Source organism: Epinephelus fuscoguttatus, linkage group LG9, assembly GCF_011397635.1.
Source record: "Epinephelus fuscoguttatus linkage group LG9, E.fuscoguttatus.final_Chr_v1".
In the NCBI taxonomy this organism is placed as follows: domain Eukaryota; kingdom Metazoa; phylum Chordata; class Actinopteri; order Perciformes; family Serranidae; genus Epinephelus; species Epinephelus fuscoguttatus.
Genome location: NC_064760.1, coordinates 5,567,503 through 5,586,878, shown reverse-complemented (window position 1 = coordinate 5,586,878; position 19,376 = coordinate 5,567,503). Strand labels below are relative to the sequence as shown.

General features: G+C 41.5%; 1 protein-coding gene across 1 annotated transcript in view; it reads right to left on the bottom strand.

The window, feature by feature from the left end:
- The window catches only part of pde6a (phosphodiesterase 6A, cGMP-specific, rod, alpha), a 60,450-nt gene that overhangs the window by 11,097 nt on the left and 29,977 nt on the right, over window positions 1–19,376 (bottom strand). Inside the window, exons 11-21 of the mRNA XM_049586427.1 lie at window positions 16,841–16,888; window positions 12,558–12,707; window positions 10,736–10,879; window positions 9,099–9,164; window positions 8,632–8,778; window positions 6,960–7,067; window positions 5,952–6,061; window positions 4,388–4,475; window positions 4,017–4,117; window positions 1,378–1,485; window positions 1,230–1,293 (exon numbers count right to left, since the gene is read on the bottom strand). Coding sequence (XP_049442384.1) covers window positions 1,230–1,293; window positions 1,378–1,485; window positions 4,017–4,117; window positions 4,388–4,475; window positions 5,952–6,061; window positions 6,960–7,067; window positions 8,632–8,778; window positions 9,099–9,164; window positions 10,736–10,879; window positions 12,558–12,707; window positions 16,841–16,888 — 1,134 coding nt within the window. The remainder of the gene's footprint in view (window positions 1–1,229; window positions 1,294–1,377; window positions 1,486–4,016; window positions 4,118–4,387; window positions 4,476–5,951; window positions 6,062–6,959; window positions 7,068–8,631; window positions 8,779–9,098; window positions 9,165–10,735; window positions 10,880–12,557; window positions 12,708–16,840; window positions 16,889–19,376) is intronic.

Here is a 19,376-nt window from a genome sequence, read left to right as displayed (position 1 = left end):
CAAACTGGACTTTATTTGCACAGGAAGACTTGAAGAGAGTGCTCCTGAGAGTGAAGGAGATGCAGCACCCAGACACCCATCAGCAGTATTTGTGTGGTTACTCTCACTGCCAGAGGGAGGGGAAAGAACTTGAGTTTTAAAGGAAAAGTCAAGCATGGCTGGAGTTTGAAGCCGTGATGTCTGCCAAGAGTTAGTGTTGGTTCCTCATTCTCAGCAATAACTACTCTTCCCGAGTTGACTTATTTTCTGTTCTGTTTATAAGTATAAGGGAGAGAATGAGCCCTGGAGAAGAAGAAAAAAAATGAAATGTCTTCTTTAATGATGCATGCCATAACAGCACAGGAACCACTGATCTAGAAAATGAGAAGGAGCAGTAACATTTCTAGCTTGTGACCCTCTGGAATGAAGCCATGTCTGCTTGTGACCCCTCATTACCGGTTGAATAAAGGTCTCCGGTTGGACCAGTTCCAACAGTGAGTTTTTTTTCCCTTCTCAAATCATCGTATTTAAATAATTTCAAGCATCCTGTGGATATAAAATTATCCACGAACACACAGATAGGAAGAAAATCTGATGGTATAATCAGAACTTGTGCGCAGACATGAAATTGTCTTCACGTATTTTAACTCCAGATGCATCAAACGCTTTACCAGGACTCAACTAGCTTAAATTATGACTCCTTGTTCTATTATGGGTTCTGTGTTGATGCAATTGCTATAAGTCTCCATCTCATGTGTGCGTACGAGAATGTAAAGCAGGGGATACTGATAAAGAGCATATGTTTCCAGTCAATTGCAGACAAATAAAGGTAAAAAATGACCCTCCAGCTGCGCCTGTCGAACAGCCAGAGAGACACTTCCTGTTCATATTGATATGCCTGTGCGTGCAGCTCGATGGCGATGTGTATATTACGTACTTGACTGAAATAAAATGCTGAGCCTGCCACGCGGTGATGAGGGGAATGAAAAGCAGCAAGTTGCTTTTGATGCATGAGGCCGTCAGGCATCACTGCTGAATGCTGCTGAGAGAAATGGCAGCGCTGACAGAATGTCTTTCTCCGTCTACTTTATCATCGGTTCCCCGCTCGCAGAGCCTCTCATGGAGCCTGTGTACGAGCGTGTGCCTTATTACTGTGAACGGCTGGATGTCAGAGAGGCTGGAGTGCCATTTTACAGCTACTACTGTGAAGTATGAAAAGGACCTTGTGTAGAGATCACACAGGTGCGTACCTTGCTCTGAATCTCCCACGGTTTGGCGATGGCAGACAGGTCACACGCAGTCATCATCATGGCCCTGGAAACACAACATGTGACTGAGATTTGTTTGTCTGTAAATTTCTGTTGGTACCTGCCTTTGTGTGTGTGCGTTTGTGCCTACATGACGATCTCTTTGCGCGTGGTCTCCAGCATCATGTACTTGGTCCACTCATTCCAGTTCTCATAGGTCTTGGACTGGTCCACGATCTTCTGGAACATCGTCCTCTTCCTGCACAGAAATAATACAGTACTTCAATACACGAGCCCCATTTCCACCAAACACTTTCGGTATAGTACCTTTGGAACCAAAAGTAACCCTCAGACATGGTACCCAGACCCTCGGTCCACTGAGCATTTCCACTGAAAACAGTCCTCATAAATGTGGGTTGTTGTCACTCACTGAACCATACCATACTGCTCGGTGGCAACGGGGCTATATATCTTATGTGCCTTTATTGGATGTTCTTTACAAGGCATAAGTAATACAGTCTCTCACACATCATCCAGCTCTCTTTGTTTTTTAATGTTTCAGAGGGTGGCAGGGCAAACCTTGACAACACCTGCAGGTTTTGCTGTGTATTGGAGATGGACTATGGGGGTGCTCAGTTACCAGGCAGTAGTGACGCACGTCAGGGTTTTTTAAAACCTGCTCCAACGTGGCCTGTTACGAGAGCCGATCTGTCCCACCTGACCAGCAAAAATATGCAAAGTACCAACGTAAGAAGACGGCAAGTAGTTTGATCTGGAGCACATGCCTGACATCCTATGTGATTTATTTACATGAGCGCACAGCTGAGTGACACAGGGGTTTGTTTACATGACATAACAGAAGTGTATATTTATCAGATTCAGTGTGGACAGAGAAACGCTTGCTTGCTGTTAGGACATGGTGTTAAGCCTACATACTCTCAGAGGGAAATATTTTTACTTAACATTGTGACTGGAGAGATTTGAATATGTCAAACTTCAACAGATATTCCTGTTTAAAACCAGATAGCTGAAACCCTGAGCACAGCAGGGTCGATGATAAACCTGCTTGCTGTGTGTGTTTGAGAGAGACAGAAAAGACAGGAAGAGAGAGTCGACTGCACAATGTTTCTGTAAGGTTTTAAACCAATCTATGAAGTCAGTGTTCACATTTTCATGGAAATTATTCCAAAAATCGGACACTTAACAATAAGAAATGACTTTTAAATGTGCCACTCAATAATTAAATGTCATTATTCTGTCTTCAAGTGCTGACTGAATTTCATTACAGCAGTGGAATAATACAGTTTATGCACAGACTTACAGTTACACTTAGACCTCATAACACCTTGCATTAAAATGCGTTCTGGGTGATTGCAATCAGAAAGTGCTCGACCACATGAGCACAGGTGTAAATGCACCCAGAAGGTGGTCAGGGACACATTGTGACCACATTTAAAACAAGTGTAAATTAAATTTTGTTTTTAGTTCACATACAACAACTACATGTTTCATCCTTGTCGACCATGCCGTTGCCTTCTACATCCTCCTGATGGGCTCTGACGTATATAACAAAGAAAACTATGGACCAGCAAAGATTTTTTTTTAAAAGGTTGCTTTATTTTTACACCAATATTGGCTCTGAAAACGCAGACAATATTAGGTTCTCTGCCGGAAACTGGTGGATTGGTCCTTCAGGTTGGGAGAGAGTTACTGCCTCAAGCGAGGGAGTAACTCGGGTTTTGTTCACGGGTGAGGGTAGAATGGAACGTGAGATGGATCCACAATTTGGTGCAGCATCTGCAGTGATGGAGGCGCCGCGACAGACCGTTGTGGTGAAGAGGGAGCTGAGCCAGAAGGCAAAGCATTCGATGTACTGGTCCATCTACGCCTCAACCCTCACCTATGGTCATAAGCTCTGGGTAGTGACCAAAAGAATGAGATCGCGGATACAAGCTGTGGGGTGTCTGGACTCAGCCCTAGAGATAGGGTGAGAAGCTCGGACATCCAGAGGGACCTCGGAGTAGAGCCGCTGCTCCTTTGCGTCGAAAGGGGTCAGTTGAGGTGGTTCAGGCGTCTGATCAGGATCCTCCTGGGCGCCTCCTGTTAGAGGTGTTCCAGGCACATCCCACTGGTAGGAGGCCCCGGGGCAGACCCAGAACACACTGAAAGGATTACATATCTCATCTGGCCTGGGAACGCCTTGAGGTCCTCCAGGAAGAGCTGGAAAGCATTGCTAGGGAGAGGGACATCTGGGGTGCTTTGCTTGGTCTGCTGCCCCCGCGACCCGGCCCCGGATAAGCAGATGAAAAGGGATGGATGGATGGATGCACCCTATGTGAATCAATATGGTTTTTGGACTGCGGTGACTGCGGTGACTACGGTGACGGGGGGGGGCCATCCATGATCCATGTCGCACAGTGTAGCTGCACTAAACTTATAAGATTGCTAAAATCTCACAGCTGTAGGAGGCATTGCTGACCAGAGTCAAGATGAAACCACGTCTGCTTTCAGTTTGGGCCATTTATGAAGTTATGGCTAAGCTAACGGTGGAGAACGGCTACAACTGCTCTGTTTTTTGATTTGGTCGGAGCGATCGGATCTCAATGTGGACACAGGGGACACTTAAACTACTACCAGGTGTAAATGTAATCAGGTTAAATGATATCTAGATAAAATCTGGACACTAGACGCATTTTAGTGCCAGGTGAAAAGGGGGTCTTTGTTGAAAAGGGGGTCTTTGTTTGATCAATGAATAGCTGTGTTCATGTGTTTGCATACTGCTGTACTGACTTGAAGTAGAGAGCCAGGTCAGTGGCGATGATGGCGATGTCCATGAGGTGGATGACGGTGTCATGCTGACGGCGGTTCAGATTCTGATAAATGTTCAACGCCTGAAACACAAGAGAAAGTCAAAAATATAAAAAGGTCAAAGAACAACGAGGACAGCAGGTGGCTGCACAACTGATCTCAAAACTGCGCGCCACACAAGCGGAGCGAGACAAAACTCAAAAACTGAAATTATGTGTCAAAAACTGATGAAATAAATTAAACAAATAAATGCAAAACAAAGAAAGCTGAAAATATGTCTCTGAATTTTCTGTTTACATTTCAGTCACAGTCCACGTCTGTATACATATGTGTGCGTGTGCACTGCAACATACTTCATCTCTCAGCAGAGTCTTGCCAAACTCCAGATGGTGTCTTTCCAAGATGGAGGAGCCATGAAGCTTTGCCAGAGGATTACCAGACCTGTAAACACACACACACACACACACACACACACACAGAGTTGGGAGGTTACACTGTGATAAATCATGCATGTTAAAGTCAGGGTGGGCCTGGCCTGCTGTGTCCGCGGCTAATGGCGGCTCTTAGTAGCTCATCCATCAGCAGGTGGAGCAGAGCAGCTGGAGGTGTATCTGGTCAATATCAGCTCATTGATGTTCTCAGTGTGTGATGTTACCTTCACACAAAGAGCTGAGGTCAGCTCGCCTCAACACAGGAGGAGTGGCTGCTGTCACCTTGAGTCAATTAAACAGTCTCAGAATAACCAAACGCTCAGATTAACAAAATGAGAGGAAGAAACTGGGTCAAGGCAGCAAGTCATAAATAAAAGCATATTCCTAATGTATCATATTGTTTATTTCTGCTCTGCTTCGATTTGGCAAGGTTTTTTTTCATGTGAATTTGATTCATTAAATGTTTTTATCTCAGTTTATATTTAATTCATAGTTTAACTTGGCAGAGCTACAGCTCTCTGCTCTGCAGGTCCTGAGACATCAGGATGTTTAAAACAAAACAGTGTGCCTGTTACAGTATAATGCATATCTGATGTTTGCTCTCACAGACCAGAGAGAAATCACTTGTGAGCTACTGCTACATGCATGTACTGTATTGTGCATGGTATTTGTTTAAAGTGCTTGTCACTAAGCTGATGTCACGTTGCCTCAGTAGCATTTATGTTCTCCTTCATCACAGAGTGGGGCGGCAGAGCTCACAAAATCAAGACAATCATTCAGTTTATGATAAATATACATAGAAGACATCTGGATATCAGGGCATTGCAGATTAGCATTCTGATAACCAACCTCACTCACTCACAAGTTCTCCATCAACACTCAGAGAGACACAGAGCTGCTTCTCTGTTTAATCTGTCTGTTCATTAGTCTACAGTACGACGTCAGACTATTATGTTGCAAGTGATACGCTAAGTAAGTCTGTCAGATGAATGAAATTACCAGTGGCACACGTACAATATTGTGGGCCTTTACCACTATCATTTTTGGCTGCACCGACTTCCATTTCCATTATTTCGATTATTCCATTGTTTCCATTATTAGACACGCCATGCCACGTCAAGCTGCGCCAGAGATGGACCTTCTCAGGAGTTGGTCCAAAAGCCGGGCTGCCGCCACATTAATGAATACAGTTTTGCAGCAACAACTACAAATAATATTAACAAAAAACTGTAAAAAGAAATATACAGGTGTTAAGTCAAGCCACGTTAATGTTAATTATAAAGGCCAAAATCACAAAGGACAGTCAAGCTCACTGTTTACTTCCAAAATTATTAGTGACCTCTAAAAGGTCATGTGTCAGAAACTACACTCCAAAACAACAAACCAACTTTAGGTTTTATTCAATCAGCAGAAGCAGGAAGTCCCTGCAGGTATCAAACCTGAAACACCCCCTCCTCTCCCTCTTTGCCCCCAGTGCAGCTCTTACTTCATCTGGTACAGGTTGTTGGTTCCTCTGTGGTCAATATCGTGGCAGAGGCCAGCAGTCACCATGGCCATGCACTCCAGGTCTGTGTAGTAACGCTTCAGGTCACCTGTCTAAGAACACAACAGAGCGGCAATGCAGTCGATTATTCAACTGATAGAAGAATAATCTGTAATTATTTTGATAATCAGCTCATCTTTAAAGTCAGTTTCAAGCAAAAATGTCAAAAATGTGATATTTCCAGGTTCTAAATGTGAGAATTTGTTGCTTTCAGTGATCTCACATTATAGTAAATTCAATATATTTGGGTTTAGAAATGTTGGTTGGACAAAACAAGACATTTGATGAAGTCACTTTAGGCTCTAGGATAATGTGACAGGTTCTTCTAACTGTTTGCTAATGTTCTGTAGAACAAACAATTAATCAAATATAATCTACAGATTAATGAGGAACCAACAGAATCATTAGCTGCAGCCCTAAATCACAAACATAAACATGAAGAAGCCAGAAGGAGAGAGAGGACACAGTTAATTCATAGAGTGGAGGTACAGTAGATACTCTGAACAGTAAACCCGCTCCAGAGCAAGTTAGCTGTTCAGCATCAGTTACCACGGAGATTTATCCCAGTAAAAAGAGAGCCAGCTTCATAGTACTGAATAACCAAGAGTTAACCCTGAAGTTACCTCGTTAACTCCAAACTCCGCTTCACAGTACAGGCCTTGAGTTTCCCAGCAGGAGCTGTTCACATAAACAATAACGACACTCGCTGGTTTTCTTATTAATGACCAGTTCAAGCAACACTGACTCACTTTTCATCTGCAGATACGCTTCATTAATTCATTCCACATGAAGGAGTGAAGGAGGAGGAGACAGAGTGTTTATCACTTTGGATCAGAGAGAGGAGGAGGAACAGGACAGATGAGTGGAGGTGACAAGGAGGAGGAAAAGATTAAGAGCAGGAGGTGAAGGAGTGATGAGGGAGAGGTGGCTCGGGTGATCTTTGTGTCTCACCATCAGCAGGGTGAACATGGTCTGTCCCACGTTGAATCCATGCCTCCAGTTGTGGTACGTGATCTTCCTGTAGCCTTTACTCAACGAGTAGATGAATCTCACCAGAGTCTGAACAACACAGAAGGTTTCCTGACTTTAATTTGTGTTTACACGACATTTTCTGTCCTCAAAATGTTTATCCGCTTTTAGCTGAATCACATCCTGATGATCTAACCTTGTATTATTATTATTTTGCATTTTCTTCTGAATTAAAAGTTCTGAGCAAGCTGTAATTAAAACCTAACAAAATTAATTATTCAGGCTTTTGTTTTGGGCCCATGAAGAGTTTGGTCTCCTGTCAGTGAGACGGTTATTTGCTTTGAGCATCAGTTTGCGTTTCTTAAGTGTAATTCTGCATCCATTTGACATATGATTATAGTGTACAGAAGATATTCTTAATGATTCCACCCATATTTCAGTCCTGCCCTGATTTTACATCAGCTGACTGATGCTTTAGACATCAACTTTAATCCTTATGTCGCTCCAAGTTTAGAGGGCTTAATGCATTGCAAAATGTATGATAGAAGCTTTGGGAAATATTTAAATGTAAACTGAAAACTTACCTATTCAGCCTTTTGATGAAGAATGGACATTATTTAGATTATTTTATTCACTGAAGCCCAGTTCAGACCAAAGATTCACAACAAGATGAAACTGTTCTAGAATGTTGCAGAGAAAAGTTGCAGCAGTGTGAACTGGCCGGTCTGAGCTCGACTCAAACCAGCTGATGGTGTTACTCAGCTGGTCGAATCAACAGTAGCTGATTTTAAGGTCAGTCATCTGTTTCAACAGCCAATCAGCTTGTAATGAAGTCTGCTCGTCAAGTCAAAATGACCACAGACAGTGTGTTGGCTTGCTACAGCAGGTGCTCCGTCCCCGCCGAGCCCTCTGTTTCCGTCCTCACAGTGTGCCAGTGTCAGACAGTGGGTCGCTGCTGCTGCTGGCTGTATGTGCTTATGCCCCGCCCACACACACACATTCTCATTGACCGATGAATTGGTGCTGGTTATTTATATTATTGTGGCGTACTGATTATGAATACAGTCCATCTGATGCTGGTTTTGTTTCATCACTGTAGCCAGTATCTCACTATCACTATCCTCATTCAGATTTTAAGAAGCTACAAATTATATTCAGCCACAAAATAAGTCTGAAAAGCTGCAACTCAGAACAGAAGTGCAGAGAGTTGTTGACTAGAGATGATACACCGTCTCATGGTGTTGCATTGGTGTGAACCGGCAGGTCGGGGCATTGCAAGTAGTTGCCTGTTTTATCTCGTCTTGTCGCAAATCTTTGGTCTGAAGTGAGCTTTTCTTCATTGTATTTGTGCTGGAAATTTTTTTATCATATTTTATTGTGTCTGTTTTTGTTATCATTATTATTATTGTTATTGTTATTATTATCATCATTGTTACATTTTTATCCATCGTATCAATTTTATTTGTCTTTGTTTTGTCTTTTAAATCTATTTTTATCCAGTTCCTTATATTAATTTTTCTTCACTCTGTTTTAACACCATAATAGCTTTTAATTCTATTTTAGTGTATTTTTATAATCTTTACTGTACAAAATTAGTAATCATCAACATTCAGCCAAACTAACTTACAAATGAATTAACAAACCAACCACCCACCTCTCTGGGAATGTGAAACTTGTCCACCACTTTCAGCTCGTAGTACATCTTGATGCCACATTTCACCAGGTCCATTTCGGTGTGATAATAGTCATAGAAGTGGAACTCGAAGATCTCCGCTTTCTTAGAGTCTGGCAGAACCTCCGACTGTGGACGCAAATGGACAAATGTGTATCAATTCAGACAACAGATTCTTACAATCATTTCACCGGGGCTGTGTGAGGGTCACAGTGTGAGTGTCGTCACATATTGAATAAATATTTATCTTAAAGCACAGAACACCAACTTTACACATTTATTCTGTGGCGTCAGTGTAACGTTAGCTTGCCGTTATCACTTTTCCAAGATGGAATCAGAATCATGCCTCATCTTGGACGATATATTTGGAGTTCAAGTATTTTTGCTATTTTCATAGAAATTCCTGAAACATAAGCTGGATGTTTGTTGTTGTTGTTGTTGTTGTTTACCAGAATCTCTTGGAGGTCCTCCTCCTCACACTCGTCTGGTTCCTTCCCCCATCTCTCCCTGGTGTTCTGGGGAAACACACAACATCAGCAGCTCACCTTGGATGAAACAGTTTAGCATCAATCACCTGACTTCTGATCTAAGGTCAAGCCAGGTCATCTCTGTCTGCTATTGTTCTCTACGTCCACTGACGAATCACCTCATAGAAAATCTGACATCTTATTTCAGCTTATAAACGATACCTTCCTCCTGCTGATATCATCCAAGCGACTGCTTGGAAACTGAGTGGTTTCTAGACTCCGTCGAGCACAAATATCAAAGGATAAAGCATGAAATCTGGAGGGTTTGGGATCCATTCCCAATGTAGTCATTGTGCTGTATTTACTAAAAAAATATTTTTATCTAATTGGAGCTTTGAACGTGGTTTTTATTTAATTTCAACATGACAGTATTCCATTCAAGATACTACTTTGCTCAAATTTTGATGAATAGGAAAAATAAGATTTAGGCCTTGTCCACATGTACACATGTATTTTTGAAAACTGTGTTTTTTTCCCTCCTTTGTTCTTAGGAAAAAAAAAATCCAGCCCACACACAATGTTTTAAAAAAATCTCCCGTCCAAATGAAGACACATAAACACAACTGAGGCACTGTCAAGAGCACGACACACCAACCGGCGTGTTGTAACCTTGAATCTGAAACCACACAAAGACGAAGAAGATGATGTTGGCTAATCAAAACCCTTAAAAAAAAAAAAATCGATTTGCAGTCTCTTATAGTTGACGTCCATGTCTGTGAAAACATGGATGCTTCATACACACTGTCCACCCGACAGCACAGATGATCTACACAATCAGCACTGATTCAAGGTGGACCCCCAAGATTAGAGTCACCAATTCAGTATCTGACCAAATGTCTCCCCTTCTGTTCCTGAGATATGTATGATGTCACAGTGAAGTTTACCTTTGACCTTTTGGATATAAAATGTTATGAGACGGATGCAAGGTCACAGTGACCTTGACCCTACGATGCGATGTGATACGATATGTGAATCAGTTCATCCTCGCGTCCAAGTCAACCTTTGTGCCAAATTTGAGGAGATTCCCTTGAGGCGTTCTTCAGATATCGTGTTCACGAGAACCAGACAGACAGGGTCACAGTGACTTTGACCTTTGACCAATGACCACCAAAAAGGAATCGCTTCATCGCTGAGTCCAAGTGGACCTTTGTGCCAAATTTAAAGAAATTCCCTGGAGGTGTTCTTGAGATATCGTGTTCAAAAAGATGGGACATATGGACACACGTATGTACACACAACCTGAAAACATAATGCCTCAGAACACAGCTATCACTGGCCTGGAGGCATGTAAAAACTTTCAACACTGCCTGTAGCAGTAACTTCCACAGCGCATTCTGACGTCTCTGTTTCTCACTATAATGGAAAATGTCCTGTTAGCAAGGTTAGAACCAGCAATATTTTGACCACGTCCGCCGCGGCATGAAATGACACAAATTATCTGCACAGATTGTTCAGTCCAAAAGTTTGTCGTTTTCACATCAGCTTTAGAAATGTTTCAGTGATACATTAATCATCTCTGCTGTAGCTGATTTGATAATAAACCAAATTCATTTACTAACCAGAATATTCTGGATTTCATCTTTGCGACACTTGACGTGGTACATCACCATGTCCTGGAAGATGTCCTTCCTGTTCTCCAGCTTGTTCATCTTGTCGTAGGTGTCAGTGTTCAGCACCGACCAGCCCAGGAACTGGGTCAGAGACTGGACGCAGGTGCAGGTGTGTGTGTGAGAGAGAGAAAGAGAAAGACAGAGAAACAGTTAACAGCCTATTACTGCTGAAAACTGTGTCACAAAAATGTTTAAATAGGAGTTGGTGCCACTCTTTGCTTTCTGTTTTGCCATGGTGGGTATCACTGCTCAAGCTAACTGCCTTCTATTTTCCTGCATTTAAACATTTAATAAAATATACAGCAGTGCAATCAGAAAAACCTACTTAAAATGTCAAGTATTTATTGATAATGACCTATTAAAACAGGTCTATTAACATTTTAATTTTGCATCATTAAGGTATAATTAAGTTTTACTACTTAACATCCTGTTGCGTCGTAAACTCTATAACAGGGGTGCTTAAAGTTTTGATGACTGAGTGCTAATTTAGGGAGCCAGCATATGATTGAGGGTCGTACAGGAACAGTGCAGATGGAAGCTGTCTCCTGAAATCACTCAGGGTGCTTTCACACCTGCCCTGTTTGGTTCCTCTTTGATTTGGTCTTACAAATCTTACTACACAGGTTGATTTTAGCGCTGCTCATTGTGGACTATTTCTTTGAGAAAGGTCTTTCTGGCAGAAACGTATTCCATGTGCTGTGTAAAGTGCGTTAGTGGAGTCAGTATGAAGTAAACTTTACTGCACTTACGCAATTTTGGTTATTAACAAAATGTATGTGTTGTTTTTATCTTTTACAGCCAAAGGTCAAAAACAAAGGGGTGGCAGCTTCTTCTGTAACTGACTGTGTTAAACAGACAGAAAATATCCTCTCATATCAATCACAGGCCCCTGAATCGAATCATTTCGAAATCATATCGCGGCAAATATTGTATCGTTGTCCAAAGAATTGATATGATATCGTATTGTGATGAAACCAGTGATTTAACCCACAATTACTATCCTCTGTAACCAAAGAGTATCAGTGTGAGCTCTCAACAGTTAGTAGCAGAAATGGTGGACAACGGAACAATCAAAGTAATGGTGGAAAACAAAGTGCAGTGTGTCCTGTGTTGTTGGTAGCTGCTAGGCTCTAAGGAAAACAAAAAGATATACAGTTGTAGCGCCAACAATAATACTGCTCAGAAATAGTTGGAGAAAAAGTTGAAAAGTTGTCTGTTTCCACTTTAATCTGCCAGAACAAGTATCTATAGGTGATAAATAAATGTAGTGAAGCACAAAGCAACACTAGCAGTACACAACTGCTCCACATGTAGTGACTCCAGTAAAGTACAAGTGCCTCAAAATTGTACTCGAGTAAATAAACTTGTTTACTTTCCAACAGTGTCACCTGCTTCCTGTCTCCAGCAGTTTGTTTGGAAGACGTTACCACACATTATTTGTTAAAACATGCAGTGGAAAAGCTTTCTGAAGGGGATTTTGGTCAAATTTCTTTCCCAGTCGAGCGTTTAACTAACAGCAAATCACATTCAAATGTCAAAATAAAAACTGTTGCTAAAACTTCTTTGATTTTAAGGAACAGTTGAGGATCAAACTGTCGTGTTGTGTATTCAGACTGGATCCTGAGCAGTGAGGCCGAGAGAGAAACTTCAGTAAAAAGCCTCCAGGCTCAATGATAAATAATGCAGACACTCTGAATGGCCTGAGTGTATTTATAAACCAATGACTCAGTGCTGCCACACACACACACACACACACACAAACAGCCTCTACCTCCATCAGCGTTTCGTCCATTTCATCAAAGGGTTTCCCATCCTTCCTGTTATAGAACGTGGCCACACCCACAATCTCCTCTTTCTTGTTGACGATTGGCATGGACAGGACGTTCTTAATGGTCCAGCCGGAGTCGTCCAGAGGCTCTTTCTGTGCACGTACACACACAGTTCAACATGCATTATTTCAATGACTATAAATAAGAATACACTTACACAGATATGTTTAACACAGTGATATGGAGCCTTTATTTCCTCCTATCACTATTTTTAACTGACGGATGTGATAAAGAAAGCAGGAACTCTACAGAAACGTAATGTGACCTTCTACGCTCAAAGGAAATATGAGAGAGAATCAATAATTCACCTGCTCCCTGCTTCTAAAATCTGAACGCACTGCAGGAGCAGCTGTTGAAGTCTCACTTTTTAAAGAGGGCTCTTGCTGAACTACTGCTGCACTTCAGCTTCATCACAGGCTGGAAGTGTTGGGGAAAAAAAATCCGGATTTGCTTGCACTACCTGTCAAATGCTACAGAGAACGAGATGGATAAAAATAGTTTCATCCTTCACTGGAAAACGGTGTCACTTAACAAAATCGCATGAAAACGATCATGTAGAAAAATAAATACTTTAGAGGTTGTGTGTTTCTTCATCAGAGATATCCGGTCAAAAAGCGGAGTTATTTACAGCAGTTAAATGGAGTTCGGTGTGAGAAATGTTTCAGAGAATTTAAACCTCCCTAAAATCAAGTTGATTTATCTCACCCCGTTAATACAAATGTACTGTAAAGTGCTTTACAAGGTAATAAACAGCAGCACACAGCAACACAAAAAAGAGGGAAAACAGAGAGAGCAAAAGCACTAAAAACAGTAGAGACACAGCGACTGGAGGTCTCTATAAGAGGGACGATTCTGCACCAGTGTTCAGTGGTCATTGTTTCCATGACAAAAACCGAGACAATGACGAGCTAAATATAGATCTTGAAAATAAAAGCTACAAAATCTATGTTTCATTTTTGTTGATGAGATGAAAATTATCTTCAAATGCTACATGAGCAACAGGCTGGTAAACTCCAGTAAATAGTCTGCACCAGGATGTTTCCTGAGCCGGCAAAACCATTCACACCAGAGCAGCGTCAGCCGTTGGTGCGAGTTGTGAGCTGTAATTCAGTAGTAAATAATCAGCCATGTATGTCTGACTGTGGATGGCTGTTGGCAGTTAGCTCCACTTGTTAGCCGCTGAATGGCAGCGGAGCAAGCAGCCACCGGCCGCCGGACTGAGAGGACACAACATGACCAACATCTTAAAGATTATAGAAGACATAATGACTAAAAACTGACTAAAATGTCGTGAATTTTTGTCGACTAAAACTATCAAGGATAAAACTAAAATGTGACTGATGAACATTTTCGTCTCAAGACTCAGAACAAATCTAAAATAGCTGTCAGAATTAACACTGCTGTATTGAGAATGTGTTCAACCATGATAATAAATAGTAAAATATACTGGCTCAAATGAGTGTGTAGTAGGGGTGTGCCACATCATCTTGTTCACGATAATACCAGTATGATTTTTAATATCACATGAAAAATTCATATTGTGATACTTGCGATATTTCAGCTTATTGACACACTGACGTCATACTGTTACCCACGGCAACAACAAGCATGGCTGAAAGCGAAATTATTACAGACTCTGCGGTGGTTCCAAAAAGAGGAGCAGCCTCAGTAGTGTGGAATAAACTGTGGCGTCCTGAATGTTTTATGAACAGCCTCGGACCTCTCAGACTCTTTTAGTGACTTACCGCTCAGAGGGAACTCATTCAGCGGCTCCTCTGGCAGCAGCACAACGTCTCTCCCTCTCCCCAAGTGATTTTGTCATGAACCTTTGGTAATGTAAACCTACGTGACGCTTGCTGCTCGAAAACAAACTCCATATATGTGACTGTGTGATAGTTGTGGTATCATAGCAGCCTGTCACAGGTTACAGCGTGATGATTAGATAAATGGCAGAGCATAAAGGTCCAGGTGGAAAAAAAACCCAACTCAATTATTTAGGATTTTACTGAAAGAAGGAAATCACCTGTTGATTTATATATATAGATCCCAGGGGACATTTTTTGTATTGGGGAGCTGTTTAAATGTGTAATTAGTGGTAGATTTTATTTTGTTAACCTATTAATATTGTAACAGAATCTGAATCTCACTCTGAGTTACTGTTGTTGTTCACAAACTAAAGAAATGAAAGATCATTTTATTTAGCTTTTACTGAATATTTGAAGCAGTAGCTGTTAACTAGATTATTTTATTGCAATTCTATGTTCTTATATCATTATTTTCTTTTACTAATTTGTCATATCGTCAAGAATATTGTTATCGCAAAGACACCCTGAAATATTGTGATAATATTTTAGGGCCATATCGCCGACCCCTAACGCGTAGTACGGATTTGGGACCATTGATAAGGACTGATTTCTACATTCAGAGGAGCAGACAGACCAGAATGCAACACAGTAACAAACCAGCCTGCTGTATGTTTTATCTAACATGACCACAACCCTCCGTTAACTCGTTCATGAGATAAACTCCAAATACCTCATCACACAATGACTCCTGCATCTCTGTGAACTTCTGACTGAGATCAAGGTGCATTTCCATGCTAACATTCAGGCTCTAATTGTCAGCAGTGCAGCACCAGGAGCGATGTATGAGCAGGGACAGTGGCCATCAGAAACAGAGTATAATAAGGATAAATACAATGGGCGCTTTATAGCCCTCAGGAAACTAATTTAAACTAAGGAGAGCAGAGAATGAGGAACATATCATTTATTCAGTTAGGACGATACGGCAGAATCGCTCCTTATGATTGTTCCCTGGTGGCCTCTTATGGTTCATGAGAGCCCATTATACAGCCAAATTAGTTTTTTAATACATTATTCCAACATATACTCTCACTTCTATTTCATTCACATCACTCGTGAGCGAAGGCTCACATATAATGCAATTACTGTAATCTGACTGCGATATGCTAATGTCATCTATTACTTTACATAAAAATCTGATTTACAGATGATGGGCGATATTACTCTCCTCTCACAGCAATGACTGCTGTTAATGTACGTTAAAATACGAAGCTGGGCCGTACTGAATGGACCCTCTCCTGGATAAATACATGTATAAGAAGAAATAATGTGAATCAAATTAATCTCATACTGGTTGAGGACGATCATATTTGTATTGAGCTTTGGAGGAAAAGTGCCAGATTAATTAATGTAAATGTTTTACAGTTGATGATAAGTACATTTTCATTTATTTGCATTTCAATTCAATTTACGAGCAAAGTAGTTAATTTACTTATTTATTTTTCTTGTTTTTGTATTTTCGCCTTTATTTAACAGAGTAGAGACAGACAGGAAATGGGGGAGAGAAACGGGTATGACTTGTAACAGAGGTCCAAGCCACAGTTATGTACCAATGCTCCACAATAAATTCCATTATGGTTATAGATTGGAGAGATACTGACAACTGTGTCAGAAAACTGAAGCTTAAACTTGGTTTTAAGGACACGTATTGTTTTGGGTTTTTTTTCCAGGCTTTTGCTTTTAATGTACAGGACAGAGTGAAACGGGGTGAGAGAGAAAGAGCGGGGGGTGACATGCAGCAAATGGTTGCAAGCCGGACTTGATCTTGCGACCGCTGCAGCGAGCTCTGTACATGGGGCGCCGGCACTATCCACTACGCTACCGACGTCCCTAAGGACATGTATTGTTTTAACCCTTTGAACTCTGCACATACTGGTCTATCAGTGCCTGCATTGGTATTCTTGCTCGTTCTGATGTCATTTCTTGAATTACCCTCACATGCTTCATATCCTCATAAATCTGTCCTATCAAAGCTAAAAGGTTTCGTGAGTCAATAAAACATAATAACTAATAAAAGCATTGACATTGTGTCATTTAAATTTTTTTTTGTTTTGTACAAAAATCGGGTATGTTATTTAACAGATTTACAAAATAAAAACACAAAACATATTGATCCAAAATATTTTTATGTGTAAAAACATAAGCAAATATGTCTGAATACTCGATAAGTTGTTTGAACTATGCACAGCAAACAATGATCTCCTGCTGGTGCTTTTCTAAGTACCTTAATATTGTACAACTGTTACCTAACTGATTATGATTTGTGTTTTGATCATGTTCTCGTCTTAAACTCTTGTTTTTGTGTCTAAACCAGTGATTCCTGGGGAAAAAAGACCAAAAGCAACAAGTTGAAGCCATTTTACCTGGAAGGCGAAAAACTCATCCTCAGCTGCGTTCATGATGTTACAGATCTGTGGGAAAAGGGAAATAAGAAGATTAGAGTGGCGGGGGATTGACTTTGGTTATGGTGATGAGGAAAATGCATATGCTTGTACTACGAATTTATAATTAAAATATATTCCCAATCTGTAAAGGCATTACAAAAATAAGAGGTGGTCAGGTTTGGCAGGAATGAAGGCTTTTGCACAACAAGTCTGTATTCTTTGTTGCACAATGATTACGACCTCGTGTTGTGTCAATCATGTTTACACACCAACTCCGAAACCTTTGTCTGTCATTTAAGTTTTCAGAACAGGTTCAATTTTCTGTGTTTTTCGCATCCGTCAAAATCCTTTAGAAACATTTGATCAAGATGCAGTGAAGGAAATGTGGTGTAACCTGCAGGACACGTACATCTACAACAAGTGAGAGGAACAGAGCAGAAGTGGACGGTGAGCCAGCGTATATGTATATATGGAAACAATGTCCTTCTTGAAATCTTCCACGACAAAGAAAACATAACGTTAGCTTAACCAGTTACGCACCAACAGCAACGATGCTGCTTACAGAACAGTGCATTTAATAGCCGCACAGTATCATCCTATAACTTAGTGACGGTGCCAAATGCAAGACAGGCAGAGAGTGGTGACAGCTGGGAAGATAACTCCAGTAAAGCATCTTGTATCATGAATTTTTGCTATGAATAGGACAAATGCATCGGACTTAGAGTGCAAGGCTTCTGTGTGTAATGATTTTTATCAGATGACGTACTTAAAAAACGTATGTGAAAAATGGCAGCTCTGTGATGCAGTGGTTAACATTGTCACGTCACAGCAAGAGGGTTCCTGGCTCGAACCCGTGGTGACGGAGCCCTTCTTTGTGCAGTTTGCATGTTCTCCCTGTGTCAGCGTGGGTTTCCTCCAGGTGCTCCAGCTTCCTCCCACAGTCCAAAGACATGCAGGTTAATTGGTGACTCTAAGTTGTCCGTAGGTGTGAATGTGAGTGTGAATGGTTGTCTGTCTCTATGTGTCAGCCCTGTGATAGTCTGGTGACCTGTCCAGGGTGAACCCCGCCTCTCACCCAGTGTCAGCTGGGATAGGCTCCAGCCCCCGCAACCCTTAACAGGAAAAAATACTGACTGCACCGGGGCCTTTAGAGCAAGAAAGTGTCTAAAAGAGGAGGCCAACTTTGCTCTAATGTTCTCAAATGAAAAACTCCACCTTCACCCTTAGTTGAAGGACCACATGTTCATATGCAGGGTATCTGCAGGTTTCAGTAAGTTAAATTTAAGACTTTTTAAGACATTTTAACGCCACCTTGAATGGAAATTAAGACTGAAAAACTATTAATATAAGCGATGGTTGGGGGATCCCGCTGTACTATAACCAGTGCTTAATTTGTAAAATTAGAAGCAGGGGAACACATTTGGCCTCTGAGAGAGCAGTGTTCCTCCACTCCCAAAAGTGGGGGAACACTTTTTTAAGCGGCACCAGAGCCGCTTCACTGCGCAACTCCGAATGGAATGGTTGTGACATCTAGTGTTGTCACGGTACCAAAATTGGGACCCACAGTACAATACCAATGAAAATATCATGGTTCTGAGTAGTATCAGGATACCACAGCAAAAATGAGGCAGATGTGCCTTTTGTCATTTATAAAAAGATATATCACTTTTCTATAATACATCAATGATATTTCAGTGGAATAAATTACTTATTGACTTATTCATACTTCAAAAACAGCATCAATAAGTGATTAACATAGAGGGGATCAAAATAAAATAAATAAATAAATAAAATAAAAATCAACCAGCCACCCTCCTCCCCTGACAAGTCCCTTCATAAGTAAAGAACAGTCCCTAAAGTTCAATGAGGTTTGTGGACTGTTACCTGCTACAGAGAGAGAAATGTGAACGGCTCGTTTCTCCTCTGACATGCCACATACCTGTGTGCCGCCACGGCTCGGCTGTCCAGGTACTACTGGGCAGTCATGACGCCAACGAAAGAGGAAATTAGGCTACTGGACCTGGAGTTGGACTTCTCTGTCGCCGGTAAGCCGTTATTTTGTGCCGCGGAGCCGCTGTAGGATATTTGACCGCCATATTCCAGTCTGTGACCCCCGTTCAACCCACAACCAGCAGGATTCGCCTTTCGTTTCTGCTGCTGGTTGAAATCTGTACTCACACAGCGAGCTGAATGATTTATTTTGCTGGCACAAAAATATTTTTAGTCACAAATGCGAGTAAAATGCTCGCACGTAGAGCTCTGTGGAAAACAAATCACTGCTGACAAGTAAAAAAACATAAATAATAACTTTCACTGCTCAAAGATACTCACATGTCTGGAAAACAAACCACTACAGCAGCATACTGAGTGCCAGGTGGCCAGCGCGCGCCGTTAAGCCCTTTTCACACAGAGCGCGCAAAGCGCAGACCTCCGCCGACGAACCCATTCATTGTGTATGTGCTACCGCCAGCGCGCGCCGTTATTGGACGGCGCATGGACACTCACAGAAAAGTGC